At 40.8% G+C, this 21,185-nt stretch overlaps 1 protein-coding gene across 1 annotated transcript in view; it reads left to right on the top strand.

Moving 5' to 3' along the window:
• The window catches only part of pigf (phosphatidylinositol glycan anchor biosynthesis, class F), a 51,157-nt gene extending 30,777 nt beyond the window's left edge, over window positions 1–20,380 (top strand). The window contains exons 3-5 of the mRNA XM_079492774.1: window positions 11,308–11,424; window positions 14,064–14,172; window positions 19,936–20,380. Coding sequence (XP_079348900.1) covers window positions 11,308–11,424; window positions 14,064–14,172; window positions 19,936–20,049 — 340 coding nt within the window. The 3' untranslated portion in view covers window positions 20,050–20,380. The remainder of the gene's footprint in view (window positions 1–11,307; window positions 11,425–14,063; window positions 14,173–19,935) is intronic.
• Window positions 20,381–21,185: the final 805 nt, after the last annotated feature.

The raw sequence follows: 21,185 nt of genomic DNA, 5'->3' as shown, positions 1-21,185 counted from the left end.
TTCAACAAATTGAGGTCCCACCGAGATTTGAACTCGGATCTCTGGATTCAAAGTCCAATGTGCTAACCATTGCACCATGGGACCGGTTGATCCTGAATGGGTGGATTGCAAAAGACAAATGCAAAAAAGTTGGCTTCATACTGTTCTGTCTCAGCTATTATGGGCAGTCTGTCTATCTGGAGAAGGCGACGGCGTTGTTTCATTTATCCCTATGTGGCTTTAAAAAAAAGTCTAGTAGTGTCAAGTAATAGTATGTCATCAATGTGCTATCTTTTTTTCCTCTGTGTGTTAAGCATTGGCAGCAGTTATATTTGGTTGGACCATATAAGGGACCAGTCGAAATTTAGAAAAGGGGCCCTGGAGGAAAATAGGGGAGGGCCATGTCTTATTAATTTTAGTCAGAGGGAGGGTGAGCTAATTTTATTTCGAGTCCAAGGGAGGGTGATCCAATTTTGATAATAAAATAGTCCGGGTTTTATATATATATATCTAATACTACAGCTTTTCTGAATTAAAGTACAACTTTGGTCAACGATACCCCTCTGTTGCTTTCACTTGGTTCTCCTCAACAGGACCGGTTTTCATTGTTCTGTCAATCATTGTGCTTGGCCTATCCAAGTGTGTAAGTACACACTTCAACCCCCACTTTTCAATAGCTTCCATAGCTTGCTGTGTTAGGCGTTAGATTTCGAGACCATTGCCCATGTTGGCCGTGAGTTCAAGCCTCACAGCAGACAGTTTTTTTTCGCGATTTTTGCGGTCACTTTATTTTCTCACATATTAAAAACGCTAGCAGATTAAAGTTAGGAATAAATAATACTCAGGTAAATGTGATATTAATTAATAGGGGAGGGTGATTCCTTTTTGTTTAATCACCTGGGGAGGGGACTGGATTTTTATTTTCATTCACAGGGAGGGTGATGTTATTTTATATCAGGACACATACATTTCCTCCAGGGGTACCCCTATTTAAATTTCGACCGGTCCCTAATGTAACCTAATTCTGATCAGTGTTTGGGTCTATTGTATTGCGCCTTTTTGTACATGTATTCAACAAATTGAGGTCCCACCGAGATTTGAACTCGGATCTCTGGATTCAAAGTCCAATGTGCTAACCATTGCACCATGGGACCGGTTGATCCTGAATGGGTGGATTGCAAAAGACAAATGCAAAAAAGTTGGCTTCATACTGTTCTGTCTCAGCTATTATGGGCAGTCTGTCTATCTGGAGAAGGCGACGGCGTTGTTTCATTTATCCCTATGTGGCTTTAAAAAAAAGTCTAGTAGTGTCAAGTAATAGTATGTCATCAATGTGCTATCTTTTTTTCCTCTGTGTGTTAAGCATTGGCAGCAGTTATATTTGGTTGGACCATATAAGGGACCAGTCGAAATTTAGAAAAGGGGGCCCTGGAGGAAAATAGGGGAGGGCCATGTCTTTATAATTTTAGTCAGAGGGAGGGTGAGCTAATTTTATTTCGAGTCCAAGGGAGGGTGATCCAATTTTGATAATAAAATAGTCCGGGTTTTATATATATATATCTAATACTACAGCTTTTCTGAATTAAAGTACAACTTTGGTCAACGATACCCCTCTGTTGCTTTCACTTGGTTCTTCCCAACAGGACCGGTTTTCATTGTTCTCTGTCAATCATTGTGCTTGGCCTATCCAAGTGTGTAAGTACACACTTCAACCCCCACTTTTCAATAGCTTCCATAGCTTGCTGTGTTAGGCGTTAGATTTCGAGACCATTGTCCATGTTGGCCGTGAGTTCAAGCCTCACAGCCGACAGTTTCTTTTCGCGATTTTTGCGGTCACTTTATTTTCTCACATATTAAAAACGCTAGCAGATTAAAGTTAGGAATAAATAATACTCAGGTAAATGTGATATTAATTAATAGGGGAGGGTGATTCCTTTTTGTTTAATCACCTGGGGAGGGGACTGGATTTTTATTTTCATTCACAGGGAGGGTGATGTTATTTTATATCAGGACACATACATTTCCTCCAGGGGTACCCCTATTTAAATTTCGACCGTTCCCTAATGTAACCTAATTCTGATCAGTGTTTGGGTCTATTGTATTGCGCCTTTTTGTACATGTATTCAACAAATTGAGGTCCCACCGAGATTTGAACTCGGATCTCTGGATTCAAAGTCCAATGTGCTAACCATTGCACCATGGGACCGGTTGATCCTGAATGGGTGGATTGCAAAAGACAAATGCAAAAAAGTTGGCTTCATACTGTTCTGTCTCAGCTATTATGGGCAGTCTGTCTATCTGGAGACGGCGACGGCGTTGTTTCATTTATCCCTATGTGGCTTTAAAAAAAAGTCTAGTAGTGTCAAGTAATAGTATGTCATCAATGTGCTATCTTTTTTTCCTCTGTGTGTTAAGCATTGGCAGCAGTTATATTTGGTTGGACCATATAAGGGACCAGTCGAAATTTAGAAAAGGGGGCCCTGGAGGAAAATAGGGGAGGGCCATGTCTTATTAATTTTAGTCAGAGGGAGGGTGAGCTAATTTTATTTCGAGTCCAAGGGAGGGTGATCCAATTTTGATAATAAAATAGTCCGGGTTTTATATATATATATCTAATACTACAGCTTTTCTGAATTAAAGTACAACTTTGGTCAACGATACCCCTCTGTTGCTTTCACTTGGTTCTCCTCAACAGGACCGGTTTTCATTGTTCTGTCAATCATTGTGCTTGGCCTATCCAAGTGTGTAAGTACACACTTCAACCCCCACTTTTCAATAGCTTCCATAGCTTGCTGTGTTAGGCGTTAGATTTCGAGACCATTGCCCATGTTGGCCGTGAGTTCAAGCCTCACAGCCGACAGTTTTTTTTTCGCGATTTTTGCGGTCACTTTATTTTCTCACATATTAAAAACGCTAGCAGATTAAAGTTAGGAATAAATAATACTCAGGTAAATGTGATATTAATTAATAGGGGAGGGTGATTCCTTTTTGTTTAATCACCTGGGGAGGGGACTGGATTTTTATTTTCATTCACAGGGAGGGTGATGTTATTTTATATCAGGACACATACATTTCCTCCAGGGGTACCCCTATTTAAATTTCGACCGGTCCCTAATGTAACCTAATTCTGATCAGTGTTTGGGTCTATTGTATTGCGCCTTTTTGTACATGTATTCAACAAATTGAGGTCCCACCGAGATTTGAACTCGGATCTCTGGATTCAAAGTCCAATGTGCTAACCATTGCACCATGGGACCGGTTGATCCTGAATGGGTGGATTGCAAAAGACAAATGCAAAAAAGTTGGCTTCATACTGTTCTGTCTCAGCTATTATGGGCAGTCTGTCTATCTGGAGAAGGCGACGGCGTTGTTTCATTTATCCCTATGTGGCTTTAAAAAAAAGTCTAGTAGTGTCAAGTAATAGTATGTCATCAATGTGCTATCTTTTTTTCCTCTGTGTGTTAAGCATTGGCAGCAGTTATATTTGGTTGGACCATATAAGGGACCAGTCGAAATTTAGAAAAGGGGCCCTGGAGGAAAATAGGGGAGGGCCATGTCTTATTAATTTTAGTCAGAGGGAGGGTGAGCTAATTTTATTTCGAGTCCAAGGGAGGGTGATCCAATTTTGATAATAAAATAGTCCGGGTTTTATATATATATATCTAATACTACAGCTTTTCTGAATTAAAGTACAACTTTGGTCAACGATACCCCTCTGTTGCTTTCACTTGGTTCTCCTCAACAGGACCGGTTTTCATTGTTCTGTCAATCATTGTGCTTGGCCTATCCAAGTGTGTAAGTACACACTTCAACCCCCACTTTTCAATAGCTTCCATAGCTTGCTGTGTTAGGCGTTAGATTTCGAGACCATTGCCCATGTTGGCCGTGAGTTCAAGCCTCACAGCAGACAGTTTTTTTTCGCGATTTTTGCGGTCACTTTATTTTCTCACATATTAAAAACGCTAGCAGATTAAAGTTAGGAATAAATAATACTCAGGTAAATGTGATATTAATTAATAGGGGAGGGTGATTCCTTTTTGTTTAATCACCTGGGGAGGGGACTGGATTTTTATTTTCATTCACAGGGAGGGTGATGTTATTTTATATCAGGACACATACATTTCCTCCAGGGGTACCCCTATTTAAATTTCGACCGGTCCCTAATGTAACCTAATTCTGATCAGTGTTTGGGTCTATTGTATTGCGCCTTTTTGTACATGTATTCAACAAATTGAGGTCCCACCGAGATTTGAACTCGGATCTCTGGATTCAAAGTCCAATGTGCTAACCATTGCACCATGGGACCGGTTGATCCTGAATGGGTGGATTGCAAAAGACAAATGCAAAAAAGTTGGCTTCATACTGTTCTGTCTCAGCTATTATGGGCAGTCTGTCTATCTGGAGAAGGCGACGGCGTTGTTTCATTTATCCCTATGTGGCTTTAAAAAAAAGTCTAGTAGTGTCAAGTAATAGTATGTCATCAATGTGCTATCTTTTTTTCCTCTGTGTGTTAAGCATTGGCAGCAGTTATATTTGGTTGGACCATATAAGGGACCAGTCGAAATTTAGAAAAGGGGCCCTGGAGGAAAATAGGGGAGGGCCATGTCTTATTAATTTTAGTCAGAGGGAGGGTGAGCTAATTTTATTTCGAGTCCAAGGGAGGGTGATCCAATTTTGATAATAAAATAGTCCGGGTTTTATATATATATATCTAATACTACAGCTTTTCTGAATTAAAGTACAACTTTGGTCAACGATACCCCTCTGTTGCTTTCACTTGGTTCTCCTCAACAGGACCGGTTTTCATTGTTCTGTCAATCATTGTGCTTGGCCTATCCAAGTGTGTAAGTACACACTTCAACCCCCACTTTTCAATAGCTTCCATAGCTTGCTGTGTTAGGCGTTAGATTTCGAGACCATTGCCCATGTTGGCCGTGAGTTCAAGCCTCACAGCAGACAGTTTTTTTTCGCGATTTTTGCGGTCACTTTATTTTCTCACATATTAAAAACGCTAGCAGATTAAAGTTAGGAATAAATAATACTCAGGTAAATGTGATATTAATTAATAGGGGAGGGTGATTCCTTTTTGTTTAATCACCTGGGGAGGGGACTGGATTTTTATTTTCATTCACAGGGAGGGTGATGTTATTTTATATCAGGACACATACATTTCCTCCAGGGGTACCCCTATTTAAATTTCGACCGGTCCCTAATGTAACCTAATTCTGATCAGTGTTTGGGTCTATTGTATTGCGCCTTTTTGTACATGTATTCAACAAATTGAGGTCCCACCGAGATTTGAACTCGGATCTCTGGATTCAAAGTCCAATGTGCTAACCATTGCACCATGGGACCGGTTGATCCTGAATGGGTGGATTGCAAAAGACAAATGCAAAAAAGTTGGCTTCATACTGTTCTGTCTCAGCTATTATGGGCAGTCTGTCTATCTGGAGAAGGCGACGGCGTTGTTTCATTTATCCCTATGTGGCTTTAAAAAAAAGTCTAGTAGTGTCAAGTAATAGTATGTCATCAATGTGCTATCTTTTTTTCCTCTGTGTGTTAAGCATTGGCAGCAGTTATATTTGGTTGGACCATATAAGGGACCAGTCGAAATTTAGAAAAGGGGGCCCTGGAGGAAAATAGGGGAGGGCCATGTCTTTATAATTTTAGTCAGAGGGAGGGTGAGCTAATTTTATTTCGAGTCCAAGGGAGGGTGATCCAATTTTGATAATAAAATAGTCCGGGTTTTATATATATATATATCTAATACTACAGCTTTTCTGAATTAAAGTACAACTTTGGTCAACGATACCCCTCTGTTGCTTTCACTTGGTTCTTCCCAACAGGACCGGTTTTCATTGTTCTCTGTCAATCATTGTGCTTGGCCTATCCAAGTGTGTAAGTACACACTTCAACCCCCACTTTTCAATAGCTTCCATAGCTTGCTGTGTTAGGCGTTAGATTTCGAGACCATTGTCCATGTTGGCCGTGAGTTCAAGCCTCACAGCCGACAGTTTCTTTTCGCGATTTTTGCGGTCACTTTATTTTCTCACATATTAAAAACGCTAGCAGATTAAAGTTAGGAATAAATAATACTCAGGTAAATGTGATATTAATTAATAGGGGAGGGTGATTCCTTTTTGTTTAATCACCTGGGGAGGGGACTGGATTTTTATTTTCATTCACAGGGAGGGTGATGTTATTTTATATCAGGACACATACATTTCCTCCAGGGGTACCCCTATTTAAATTTCGACCGTTCCCTAATGTAACCTAATTCTGATCAGTGTTTGGGTCTATTGTATTGCGCCTTTTTGTACATGTATTCAACAAATTGAGGTCCCACCGAGATTTGAACTCGGATCTCTGGATTCAAAGTCCAATGTGCTAACCATTGCACCATGGGACCGGTTGATCCTGAATGGGTGGATTGCAAAAGACAAATGCAAAAAAGTTGGCTTCATACTGTTCTGTCTCAGCTATTATGGGCAGTCTGTCTATCTGGAGACGGCGACGGCGTTGTTTCATTTATCCCTATGTGGCTTTAAAAAAAAGTCTAGTAGTGTCAAGTAATAGTATGTCATCAATGTGCTATCTTTTTTTCCTCTGTGTGTTAAGCATTGGCAGCAGTTATATTTGGTTGGACCATATAAGGGACCAGTCGAAATTTAGAAAAGGGGGCCCTGGAGGAAAATAGGGGAGGGCCATGTCTTATTAATTTTAGTCAGAGGGAGGGTGAGCTAATTTTATTTCGAGTCCAAGGGAGGGTGATCCAATTTTGATAATAAAATAGTCCGGGTTTTATATATATATATCTAATACTACAGCTTTTCTGAATTAAAGTACAACTTTGGTCAACGATACCCCTCTGTTGCTTTCACTTGGTTCTCCTCAACAGGACCGGTTTTCATTGTTCTGTCAATCATTGTGCTTGGCCTATCCAAGTGTGTAAGTACACACTTCAACCCCCACTTTTCAATAGCTTCCATAGCTTGCTGTGTTAGGCGTTAGATTTCGAGACCATTGCCCATGTTGGCCGTGAGTTCAAGCCTCACAGCAGACAGTTTTTTTTCGCGATTTTTGCGGTCACTTTATTTTCTCACATATTAAAAACGCTAGCAGATTAAAGTTAGGAATAAATAATACTCAGGTAAATGTGATATTAATTAATAGGGGAGGGTGATTCCTTTTTGTTTAATCACCTGGGGAGGGGACTGGATTTTTATTTTCATTCACAGGGAGGGTGATGTTATTTTATATCAGGACACATACATTTCCTCCAGGGGTACCCCTATTTAAATTTCGACCGGTCCCTAATGTAACCTAATTCTGATCAGTGTTTGGGTCTATTGTATTGCGCCTTTTTGTACATGTATTCAACAAATTGAGGTCCCACCGAGATTTGAACTCGGATCTCTGGATTCAAAGTCCAATGTGCTAACCATTGCACCATGGGACCGGTTGATCCTGAATGGGTGGATTGCAAAAGACAAATGCAAAAAAGTTGGCTTCATACTGTTCTGTCTCAGCTATTATGGGCAGTCTGTCTATCTGGAGACGGCGACGGCGTTGTTTCATTTATCCCTATGTGGCTTTAAAAAAAAGTCTAGTAGTGTCAAGTAATAGTATGTCATCAATGTGCTATCTTTTTTTCCTCTGTGTGTTAAGCATTGGCAGCAGTTATATTTGGTTGGACCATATAAGGGACCAGTCGAAATTTAGAAAAGGGGGCCCTGGAGGAAAATAGGGGAGGGCCATGTCTTATTAATTTTAGTCAGAGGGAGGGTGAGCTAATTTTATTTCGAGTCCAAGGGAGGGTGATCCAATTTTGATAATAAAATAGTCCGGGTTTTATATATATATATATCTAATACTACAGCTTTTCTGAATTAAAGTACAACTTTGGTCAACGATACCCCTCTGTTGCTTTCACTTGGTTCTCCTCAACAGGACCGGTTTTCATTGTTCTGTCAATCATTGTGCTTGGCCTATCCAAGTGTGTAAGTACACACTTCAACCCCCACTTTTCAATAGCTTCCATAGCTTGCTGTGTTAGGCGTTAGATTTCGAGACCATTACCCATGTTGGCCGTGAGTTCAAGCCTCACAGCCGACAGTTTTTTTTCGCGATTTTTGCGGTCACTTTATTTTCTCACATATTAAAAACGCTAGCAGATTAAAGTTAGGAATAAATAATACTCAGGTAAATGTGATATTAATTAATAGGGGAGGGTGATTCCTTTTTGTTTAATCACCTGGGGAGGGGACTGGATTTTTATTTTCATTCACAGGGAGGGTGATGTTATTTTATATCAGGACACATACATTTCCTCCAGGGGTACCCCTATTTAAATTTCGACCGGTCCCTAATGTAACCTAATTCTGATCAGTGTTTGGGTCTATTGTATTGCGCCTTTTTGTACATGTATTCAACAAATTGAGGTCCCACCGAGATTTGAACTCGGATCTCTGGATTCAAAGTCCAATGTGCTAACCATTGCACCATGGGACCGGTTGATCCTGAATGGGTGGATTGCAAAAGACAAATGCAAAAAAGTTGGCTTCATACTGTTCTGTCTCAGCTATTATGGGCAGTCTGTCTATCTGGAGAAGGCGACGGCGTTGTTTCATTTATCCCTATGTGGCTTTAAAAAAAAGTCTAGTAGTGTCAAGTAATAGTATGTCATCAATGTGCTATCTTTTTTTCCTCTGTGTGTTAAGCATTGGCAGCAGTTATATTTGGTTGGACCATATAAGGGACCAGTCGAAATTTAGAAAAGGGGCCCTGGAGGAAAATAGGGGAGGGCCATGTCTTATTAATTTTAGTCAGAGGGAGGGTGAGCTAATTTTATTTCGAGTCCAAGGGAGGGTGATCCAATTTTGATAATAAAATTGTCCGGGTTTTATATATATATATCTAATACTACAGCTTTTCTGAATTAAAGTACAACTTTGGTCAACGATACCCCTCTGTTGCTTTCACTTGGTTCTTCCCAACAGGACCGGTTTTCATTTTTCTGTCAATCATTGTTCTTGGCCTATCCAAGTGTGTAAGTACACACTTCAACCCCCACTTTTCAATAGCTTCCATAGCTTGCTGTGTTAGGCGTTAGATTTCGAGACCATTGTCCACGTTGGCCGTGAGTTCAAGCCTCACAGCCGACAGTTTTTTTTCGCGATTTTTGCGGTCACTTTATTTTCTCACATATTAAAAACGCTAGCAGATTAAAGTTAGGAATAAATAATACTCAGGTAAATGTGATATTAATTAATAGGGGAGGGTGATTCCTTTTTGTTTAATCACCTGGGGAGGGGACTGGATTTTTATTCACAGGGAGGGTGATGTTATTTTATATCAGGACACATACATTTCCTCCAGGGGTACCCCTATTTAAATTTCGACCGTTCCCTAATGTAACCTAATTCTGATCAGTGTTTGGGTCTATTGTATTGCGCCTTTTTGTACATGTATTCAACAAATTGAGGTCCCACCGAGATTTGAACTCGGATCTCTGGATTCAAAGTCCAATGTGCTAACCATTGCACCATGGGACCGGTTGATCCTGAATGGGTGGATTGCAAAAGACAAATGCAAAAAAGTTGGCTTCATACTGTTCTGTCTCAGCTATTATGGGCAGTCTGTCTATCTGGAGACGGCGACGGCGTTGTTTCATTTATCCCTATGTGGCTTTAAAAAAAAGTCTAGTAGTGTCAAGTAATAGTATGTCATCAATGTGCTATCTTTTTTTCCTCTGTGTGTTAAGCATTGGCAGCAGTTATATTTGGTTGGACCATATAAGGGACCAGTCGAAATTTAGAAAAGGGGGCCCTGGAGGAAAATAGGGGAGGGCCATGTCTTATAAATTTTAGTCAGAGGGAGGGTGAGCTAATTTTATTTCGAGTCCAAGGGAGGGTGATCCAATTTTGATAATAAAATAGTCCGGGTTTTATATATATATATCTAATACTACAGCTTTTCTGAATTAAAGTACAACTTTGGTCAACGATACCCCTCTGTTGCTTTCACTTGGTTCTCCTCAACAGGACCGGTTTTCATTGTTCTGTCAATCATTGTGCTTGGCCTATCCAAGTGTGTAAGTACACACTTCAACCCCCACTTTTCAATAGCTTCCATAGCTTGCTGTGTTAGGCGTTAGATTTCGAGACCATTGCCCATGTTGGCCGTGAGTTCAAGCCTCACAGCCGACAGTTTTTTTTCGCGATTTTTGCGGTCACTTTATTTTCTCACATATTAAAAACGCTAGCAGATTAAAGTTAGGAATAAATAATACTCAGGTAAATGTGATATTAATTAATAGGGGAGGGTGATTCCTTTTTGTTTAATCACCTGGGGAGGGGACTGGATTTTTATTTTCATTCACAGGGAGGGTGATGTTATTTTATATCAGGACACATACATTTCCTCCAGGGGTACCCCTATTTAAATTTCGACCGGTCCCTAATGTAACCTAATTCTGATCAGTGTTTGGGTCTATTGTATTGCGCCTCTTGTGCAGATCCAAATACAATAATGTGTGTGACAGAGAAACGGAGAAAAGCACATTAACATTGATGGTGCATTTAAAAGGGGGGGGGGGGGGGGGGGGGGGGGGAGGTATTTTCCAATATACTGTATGTGTTTTTGTATGTTTATGCAGGTAGTAAAGAGGGGGGAGGCTTTTGATCGATTGAATACTTTATTAACAGTTTGAAAATAGTACAGTGGTACGACAATTGTGCTAAAAGGATAACACAAAAAGGCCTATAAGGGCTTGTTTCCAATTTCCTATGTACTAAAAGTCAATTCATCAAGCCATTTAAAGACGTACAATAATACAATAGCATACAGGAAATCACCAACACTAGTATAACAATACACGTATTACTAAATATAGCGAACTAGAACCACTTACAAATTACAGACAGGTGCTTTTTTATGTTGGTTTTGAAGTAGGGCAAAGACTCGGAGTCACACTTTTTGATTGCTGTTGGTAGGGCATTTCCACATGTTGGTGGCATAGCAGTAGAGCTAGTTTAACCCATTTTGACCTGAGATCAGATTCTAAAAATGTCTTCTACATCCTGACAGTTTTCTGAAAAAGCTATGTTTCAGTGGTTCTTCGATTTTTCAAAAATAGCAGACCTACAAGCTCGTAGCGTGCCACTCGGTGGCGTGCTATGAGCTTGTAGATCTGCTATTTTTCAATAGCTAAAGCAAAAGGGGTTCCCGCCCAAAATGGGTTAACCCCATGTTTGTGCCGAATCTGGGTTAGAACGAGATCCTCTAACCTTGCGTGTATGTTTATTTTTTTCTTGTTTTTTTTTTCAGATCAGCCGTGGAGACGTTCTCCCTGGCAGTGTTGCTGACCTCTCTAACCACACTGCGGTGCCTGTGTGTCCTCGGTCCCAACGTGCAGGCCTGGATACGAGTGTTCAGTAGACACGGGTATATGACCAGTGTTGATTTTGATTTCGTCGACTAAAACTATGACGAGAAATGTACGTCGACTACCTTTTTCCCACGGAAACTTAATGGAAACTAAATAATAACTAAGCTATGATTGACTAGAACTAAATATACTGACAATTTCGTCAACAAATAAAAACTAGACTAAAATGTTAGGACAATGTTAGTGGACAAGAGATCCAGTAAAAGTCATTATACACTTGGTTGCATGCTGAAAATAGCCGATCTACAAGCTCACTGCGGCGCGTTGTGAGCTTGTAGATCGGCTATTTTCAGCAAGTGTAAAAACAGTCATTACGACGGCATCAAAGGCCCACCAAAATACATTTTAGTCGACTAAATCAACTGTAGATTTAGGTGGCTTTTAGACGAGGATGGTGTTCATAAGAAACGGCAAAATAAAGTATCGTTTGCTGGTGTCCTTTTAGACGAGAAGGGTGTTCTCAGGAGGTGAAAACGCATCAAAGTGAAACCACCTCCCAGAGTGGAAATCTTTGAGAACGCCGTTTTATCCCTTCTCCGTGTAAACAGGCAAAAGGGTGAATCCGCAAAACTTATGACATCATGGCTCACGTTGGCTCGCAGCGCATTACATTGATGCATAATTATGATATAATGGAGTTCCTGAACAAGCCTCCCTCCTCGCCTACAAAGCGCTGCTCATCAGCGATGGTGAATGTAAAACCATGATGTAAATAAAATGCCTTAATTGTGATAGGTGGCAGCCGCGGCAGCAGCGTTTATGTAGCCTAATGTATTATAAAATATATAACCATCCCGTGGCGCGCTCTGCCTGCATGCTCTGGGCTGTCTGTCACCACCATCACCGTCCCCTCCCCAGGTGATTAAACAAAAAGGAATCACCCTCCCCTATTAACCTATTAATTAACATTTACCTCAGTATTATTTATTCCTAACTTTAATCTGGTAGCGTTTTTAATATGTGAGAAAATAAAGTGACCGCAAAAATCGCGAAAAGCTGTCCACTGTGAGGCTTGAACTCACGGCCAATGGGGACAATGGTCTCGTAGTCTAACACCTAACACAGCAAACTATGTAAGTCATTGAAAAGTGGGGGTTGAAGTGTGTACTTGTAGTGTGTGTTGAAGTGTGACTGACACGGGGAACAATGAAACTGTTGCGTGAAGGGGGAGCTGGCTCTTCTTCTTGTACATAACGTGGGTGACTGGTCTATTTGGCAGCCCGTTACCGCCACCTAGCGATATTATAGCGTTTTCATAAAGTGTGCGTTCTCGTGTAAAGGGTCAATAAAAACTGAGAACGCAACGGGACTTTGCCGTTTTATCTGGAGACCATCGTCGTCTGAAAGGGGCTTTAGTCGACTAAAACTAGACTAACACTAAAACATTCCAGATTACTAAATTGTGACTAAAACTAAATGAAAACTATTTAAGAGAGTAAGAGACTATGACTAAAACTAAAATCAAAATTTGCTGCCAAAAACAACAACAATGACCGGCTGATTGATTTTCATTGTTTTCTTTTTGGTTTTTGGTTAGTTATTTTTTCTGCACCAATGTATCATCCTACCCTCGATTTCTCTATTTCTTTAGAATCATTGTCTACAACTGGCATTAGTGCCACTTTCTTCTCATCTGCTGATCCCTCAGCAACAATATTCCATCATTTTAGAACATAAGAACGCTCGCCCCAAAACACATATCCAGTCTTACTAGTCATTGTTGATAGTCTGCACATATTCATTCATAAATTATACGCATTGTTGATAGACTTCATGGCGTATATAATCATTCACACGAACATGTTCTTTTCTGTTGCCCTATTACTTTGAATGGTGTGCACGTTCTTGATTAATATTTTGCCCAAAATATCAGGCCAGGATGCCTTAAACAAGAAATCAAACCAGTCTCTGGTTTAGTGATCTGAGTTGAATTAGGACTTCTTCAAAAACAAGTCTTTTAAATCCCTCTTGGTTAAACATTAACAATGCATTTCTCCTGGTGATACTATACCACAGCGTTTAGTCTTTGGATATTAGAAGCAGTGATTAAAAACGGCATTAATAAATAATACTAATGAGTTCTAATAGCCCATGATGAGGAAGGTAGTGCATGCACATCCGTGGCCAATGTGCCAAGACCAGCAAAAGTATCACAAAAGAGAATAGAGTCTGCACAATCGTGATGCTGAACAAGCTCAGCTGTATTGTTATTTTGATCACTTAGGTCTTCATCAGGACATATACTCTAGCTTGTAGCTTCTACGGCCCCACCTCGCTCCTCCATGTAAAATATGGACATGTATTATTATGTGACAATGGGAAGAACCATTGATCATACAGAAAGCTCTCTATGAATGTACAGGTATATGCTCAACTCAACTGTACCTTCAATATCACTAGACTTGTACGTGCCCGTCGGTCACCGGCCTACAGTACTTGGGAACGATGCAACTTGGGAACCTAATAATACCCATTGTCATAGCACCCATTTTAACTGTCTGTCTGTGTCCCACATGCCATGACATTTATTATCACAGACGACTACATTGTGAATATCTTCGTTGATACATACTAAATACTCAATGGCTGATAAGTCTCTCTCTCTCTCTCTCTCTCTCTCTCTCCCCCCGTCCAGGGCTATGTCAGTATGGGACACCTCTCTCCAGATTACCACTGGTACCACTGTGATTGGAGCTTGGCTTGGAGCCTTCCCAATACCCCTGGATTGGGACAGACCATGGCAGGTTAGTACATACTAGGGCTGCCTGTCGCTCTATGATACATTCTTGCTTTATCGTTTTTTATTATTCAAGTACATTAGCATTCTTTAATGCTCAATGTTAGCCTATTATGATCATATACCTATAAGCCTATAGCAAACAATTCCTAGAGGCATTCGATTCAATTCAAAGGAACTTTATTGGCATGAGAAAACATATGTTTGCATAATAAAAACGATTTAAGAAAATGGAGAAAGTATGTACAGTTGGAGGAGGTACAGCATTGTGTTAAACAGAGCTATGTCACATTGCATCGTTATATATACTGTACATGTTATATTATACAGGGTTTGAAGCTTTGTTTAAACCATTTAGACCCGAGACCAGATTCTACGAATGTCTTCTAAATCCTGACAGTTTTCTGAAAAACCCATGTTTCTACGTCAGTCGTTCTCAAACATTTTCATGTCAAGGACCCCCAAAAATACATGTATTTGGTCGCCGACCCCCCATCTGAAAATACTTTGTTTCAGGGACCCCGCCAGAAGCAAAGATTTGAGTTAAAAACGTTCTCTCTGAAAGAATATATATTCAAAGATTTGCACCACATTTTTTCAAAAATAGCAGATCTACAAGCTCGTAGCGCGTCACTCAGTGCCGCGCTATGAGCTTGCAGATCAGCCATTTTTCAATAGCTAAAGTATAACATAATGCTTAAAAGACCAAAAGAGGTTCCCGTCCAGAATGTGTTAAACAAAAAGCAGCAATCTTTCGCAGTCACTTTTGGGACAATTAGCAGCATTTTCCTCAAAACTATTTAAATTGTTTACCCCCAAAAAAGCCTCATATTTAAAATGTGTTTAAAGGTAGCAGCTCTGTTTATATGTGCAGTAGGTCTAGACGGGTCTACTGGTACAGATGCTGGTATGTGGTTGTATGTTCTGTCCACTAGAGGGCATTCAAACCAAAACTATTGTTTGGTTGAAACAACAGGCGATGCCTTTCTTGCCTAGTTGGGAAGAAGGCACAAAATTGGCTTTGTAACAAAAATAATAACACGAACTAGGATGGATTCATTTTTTTATCATAACATGATGGGAAATAATAGGCCAATGTGAAAAGGGTGCCATTTCTTCAATTCAATAGAGGCAATTCAATTGGCTCTATTGTTCCAAAAATGTGTTTAGCAAAAATCCACCTGTTGGTTGCACTATAACAGGCCAAAAAGCAATGTGGAAATGGTGGGATTTATTCCTCTGCCTAGTAGGAAAGTATGTGAAAAATGTCACGTAAAGTCATGATTTGAGGCTTTTTGTTAAAAACGGGTCAAGCCAATGTTAGGCAATTTGGATGGAATATGAAATATTGGACAGATCCGTCTTGAGCACATGACTATAGAGATACTGTGTAACGATTTGCGTGATTTTTGGACAGAATCCGGAGGAGTAATATAAAAAGAAATGTGTTTTGCAAAAGTCATCCTCCTGGTGGCGCTATAAAAGGCAGATGTGAAAAATGCAGGTCAAAGGCTTTTCCTTGGCCTCTAGGGAGTGTGCATGCAACAAGCAGATCTGTGCAGTTATAGGTAAACAAACATGTGAAAATCTACCTCATGGTGGCGCTATAACAGGCCGTTCTGTAAATTTTGGGGCAGAGGTTCGTCGTTGGCATCCAGGGAGTGTGTGTGTGTAAAGATTGGCATCGACCAGGTTAGATGCCGGAGATTAGCTGTACGCAGACGGACGAACAGACGGACGGACACACGCGCATACATAAAATACACAAAAACACAAAAGTAAATCAAAATGCACTCATAGTAACAATCAGTCAAACAACATTCACAAACCAATGGTTGTTGGCCCAAAAACACAAGGCCTTCCAATGTTTTACAGCGTTTTTTTATTTTTATTTACTATAATCCCAGCCATGGAGGGGAAAAAAACCCTTTTCTGCTCTAACCGGATTGCCTGAGATGCTCAAATAGTGCAGTGCCAGCTGGGCAAGGTGGGAGTACTTGGATCTTCGCATCTTTCACCAGAAAAAACGTGTTACTGTCATGGGTAATGGGGGTCTCACTCTAGTACATCAGCATTTATGGCTGCATCTCCAATTGCCACACCACCCGCCGCATCTGCGTCCTTGGCAATAAACATTACGCAAAAGGTCCCCCATCTCTCTTGCCGTGTCCCCGTAGGCACTGCTGTTCCCTTTTTCTCCGTCGACTAAAACTCTTCCGCAATCACCATCAGCCACCGACCGTTCCCTTTTACTTTTTCACGTGCCTCCTGCTTTTGGTCACGTTCCAAATTAATAGAGGGTATGCTTAAAGTGAATGGCACATCGAGTGGCAAATTGAGTGGCAAAGCAACAGGCAAAGTGAGTTTAACATTGTTTAATGTTTTCTGTTTGGTTGTCAAGGCCAGAAAGTAGTTTTTTGCCACTCAATAGGCATTCCTGCATAACTTCCGGGTTTGATGATGATGTCACGCGCATACTCTCTATTGGCTGATGGAAACGTGGGTTGAGGCGGTACTGTAGCTGGCAGTAAAGTAATCGGCATGAAGGCATCTTCATCTGTTATCACTGCATCATTTAGCTATAGGTTTGTTTTGAGATGTTTGTTTTCATTTAATTTGAGTGCTGCCACATCGCCGGTGGATGGCTGGAGTTGTGACCGAATCTCAAACTTCAGAGAGAAGGACTGATGCTGTTTGGAATCGGGTCGGTTGATAAAGCCTCAGTGGCCACTTCAAAGGCTTAAAGGACCACTTCACGACTTTTCAACAGTTCGGGCAGTTCAGAAACCCAGTCCACCAGTGACATCATTGTTAGATTCAGATTTTTTTTTAAACACGATTATCATCGTGAGCACGATGGCTTCCATTATCACATTGCAACTTTTCAGGAATAGAAAGCTTGCGGTTTCTATTAGCTTGGATTCCCCAGCGGTGATGTCACTGGTGGACGGGTTTCTGAACTAACAGCCCACGAGAGACAGACCGAGTAGAGAAAAATTGTCGAGTGGAAATTGTGGCATTTTATCATGAACATTAGTGAGGACCAATTAAATGATATGAAGATAAGTTGAAAAGTGCTGAAGTGGTCCTTGCATAATAATAATAATAATAATGAATTGCATTTTTATGGCGCTTTTCTATGCACTCCATCAGGGTCCACTCACTGCTACTGTGTGTAGTCCAGTGGTTCTCAACCTTTTGAGGCCCCAAAATAATCATGTGAACTGGAGACAAACCCCCACCCTGACAAACAGTTGGAATTGTAGGAGTTGAGATATCACATTTAGTTTGACTTGATTCGGTTCCACAGATAAATATTGTGAAAATAGCCAATCTACAAGCACACAACGCCTGCAAGTCAACTGCTCAGTTGTCGCGCACACCATATCGTAGGTGCTGTTCTGCCGAGTATAGCCCAGTCGCTGAGCTTCGCAGATTCCAGGAGGTAGCTGTAGTGGTCTGGACTTGTCGAAATGTACCGCTGTGGCCTTTTAGTCTGCTGACCAGACCTCACTGCAAGCCCTTTCCTTCACGGCCAGGACCGGTTGAATTGTGTGGGCCATGCAGCGGACATTTGATGGCCTGCAGCAGTTGTCTCTCCATGGCGTTAATATAATTAGCTGTTTTGTCCGTGGTGATGGAGCCGCCTCGGGCATATTGGTTTCTGAACCAATAGGGACACAGGCCTCCATTTCCAGTGCTAGTTTGATCTACCGCTCTATGCCAAGAAAAGCTTGGGTACTTTCAGTTCAGGGTAATGGTTATGTGGCTGGAAACCGGCCACATAATCTTGTTTAAACCTCATGGATGAAATCTTTAAAGCTGCAATCCACTACTCGGATAAGAGAGAATCCTTGCGTGGCTATGGAAAACAGTATATTGTGCTTAATACGAGCTTCACGTAGGGCTATAGTAGGTGTCCTACCCGTCACTGCGATCTAACTTCTTCAAGGGAAGAAAATAAGGTTTTATTCATTCAAATAAGTTCCAGAATGCAGCTTTGTAATTCCCCTGCGAGATGCTAGTCCATCTCATATCTTTGCACATAAAATCGATAAAAGTGCCAATTTGTCTGTAATCACCGTCTGCCATGCAGCTGGTAAGCCTTGTGATGAGGAGCGAGTCTAAAGCGACTCCATTAACTATGAGCATAGCAGGTATAGTGTTTGCAGGTGTGCCCTTGCGTCTCTGAGTGATGGTTAAAGGACAACTTTACTTATTTTCAACCACGGTTCATGTTTTAGGTTGTTATTAGAGAAAGTAAAAGATGAGTGTTATTTTTTTCATTTGCTGCTTTTTTTCATTTTAGATTAGCTATTTTTGACAGGGGGTGGGGGCATTCAAACATGGTCCTAAATTTGTATTTTTTTTTTTTCTTCAAATAAATATGATGGTTTATTTTTTATTTTATTTACTATAGTCCTACTCTAGAGTCCAAGAAATTACTCTGTTTGTATTTCTCAAGTTACTGCTATACTTGTAAAAAACAAAAAATGAATAAACAGAACATTAAAAAAAAAAAAAAAGAGTCCAAGAAATTATATCTGGCCACAAAAGATCACGGGATCTGTTGAATGTGACAAACTGACATATTGCGCATCATCGCACCAAAACACGTTCTCACGGATGACAGTTGACTGGCCCTTAAATACCCGCTGCTATATTATTATATCAACAATAAAAAAAAAGGTTAGGCTCATGTCTTTTTCATAAATGACTTTTGGACATCTGGAAAACGTTAAACATGCGCGAGTGACGCATTGGCCTACTGTACCTGGGTAACATCAACTTCTGATACATGCTTGACATGAAATGATAATCCTGTACCGTCACCGTGTAGCGTTTTGTTTCATTAGCGTGATCGTGATAAAATAGGCTACAGCTGTTGTTCCACGGCTGAGCACACACATCAACGGGTGAAGATCATAGGAGGAGGAGGAGGAGAAGAGTCGCTGATTTTCCAAACAGTTTCCCAGTTTCTAGGAATTACATTTTGGGCAGGCAAGATGGGTCGACGCTTTTTTATTGGTTTATGTATCTATTCTGACTAGGGATGCACGACCAATCGGTAGCATAATCGGAATTGGCCATATCGGCCATAAAAATGCCATATCGGTATCGGAACTGTCTCAAAATAAGACAGATTACCGGTATTTAACCCAATTTGGGGCGGGAACCCCTTTTGGTGTTAGCATTATGTTATGCTTTAGCTATTGAAAAATAGCAGATCTACAAGCTCATAGCCGAGTATCGCGCTACGAGCTTGTAGGTCTGCTATTTTTGAAAAATCGAAGAACGACTGACATAGAAACATGGCTTTTTCAGAAAACTGTCAGGATGTAGAAGACATTTTTAGAATCTGATCTCAGGTTGGGTTAATCGGTTTTCACCAGCAAAAGAAATAAAATATTCTACATTTAATTTGTGTACTCATCTCATTCAGTAGTCATTCAGTTGTGAAAACAGACACTTGGAAAAGAGTATGCCATTTATTAATTGATTGAATACTTTTTTTAACAGGCTTTGGGCCAAGCCCCTAGGGCCTAGGCTTGTTTCCATTGTGGTCCCCTGTGTAATATCGGAATCGGTATCCGCAGTTATGACCCTGAAAATAATCAGAGATCAGATATCTGTCATAATTTCATAATCGTGCACCGCTAGTTCTAACTGTTATCATCGTTATGACAAGCTGCAAACCCCCACACACCTGGGTCTCATGGTGGCTGCTTTGTTGGCCCTTGACGGATCATCCGATCTTATCTTCCTGTAGGTGTGGCCTGTCTCCTGTAGCATGGGCTCCGTGATCGGATTCGTCAGCGGGCTGGTCGCCGCCCCCACATGGATCCACTATCATCGCAAACAGCTCACCTACAAGTGCAAGTGATGGAAATGTGTGTGTGTGTGTGTGTGAGAGAGAGACTGACTGACTGACTGACTGACTGACTGACTGACTGACTGACTGACTGTGTGTGTGTGTGTGTGTGTGTGTGTGTGGGGGGGGGGTCACATCGACTACTGTACATCTTGTATTCCTACTGTTTTTCCTTTGGTGTTTTGGTGGATATTTATTGGGAGGCGTCCGTCCGTCCCTTTTGCTTTCCAACAAGATTTTGTAACTACAGACCTTTTTTATGGAACATTGTTTTGTGTGCAAGAAGGCTAAACGTATTCCTTTAACGTTTTTGGGACAAATAAAATGTTCGTTGTGTATTCTGTATCTTTGTTTTTGGCATTTTGTACATGAATTATCCTGCAATATTCAAACCTGTAGACGGCACTGTAATACTCTCCTTCTGATGTGTGTGTGTGTGTGTGTGTGTGTGTGTGTGTGTGTGTGTGTGTGTGTGTGTGTGTGTGTGTGTGTGTGTGTGTGTGTGTGTGTGTGTGTGTGTGTGTGTGTGTGTGTGTGTGTGTGCATTCATGTGTGTGTCTGTTTAAATTAAAGAGATAGATCAAGCTTTCGCCTCATTTGCAAGTAATAGAAAGTAATCAGTAAGCCGTATTAACAGTAACTCCATTTACTGAAATACTGTCGGGGGCGACAGAGCAAGAAGACTGACAGAGACATAAGAGTGTATTCTCTCTCTCTCTGACACACACACACACACACACACACTATACTTGTGAGGACATCAACATTTGAGAATGCTGATTTTACGAATGTCTTATTTATTTATTTATTTCTAATTTATCCAAGACTAAACCTAACCTCTATAATCCTACCCATAAGCGGAATCTTTTGCAAAGCGTACATTGTCTTCACAATGTCTATTTCTCAAATTCTGCTATAGTATACCTTTGGCCCTCACAAGTATAGTAATACATGCACGCGTGCGCGACTGCGCGCGCGCACACACACACACACACACACACACACACACACAGCACCTGAAGCTGACTAGTGATGAATACAGTTCCTGTTCAAACAACCATTAATCTTTCCTCCTGCTCCATTCCAACGCCATCCTTTTCCTTCCACTCGCCTCATTCCTTCTCTTCACCTCAGGCGTCCATATTGAT

Source organism: Electrona antarctica (genome assembly GCF_951216825.1).
Source record: "Electrona antarctica genome assembly, chromosome: 22".
Taxonomy (NCBI): Eukaryota; Metazoa; Chordata; class Actinopteri; order Myctophiformes; family Myctophidae; genus Electrona; species Electrona antarctica.
This window is presented reverse-complemented; position numbering and strand designations above follow the sequence as displayed.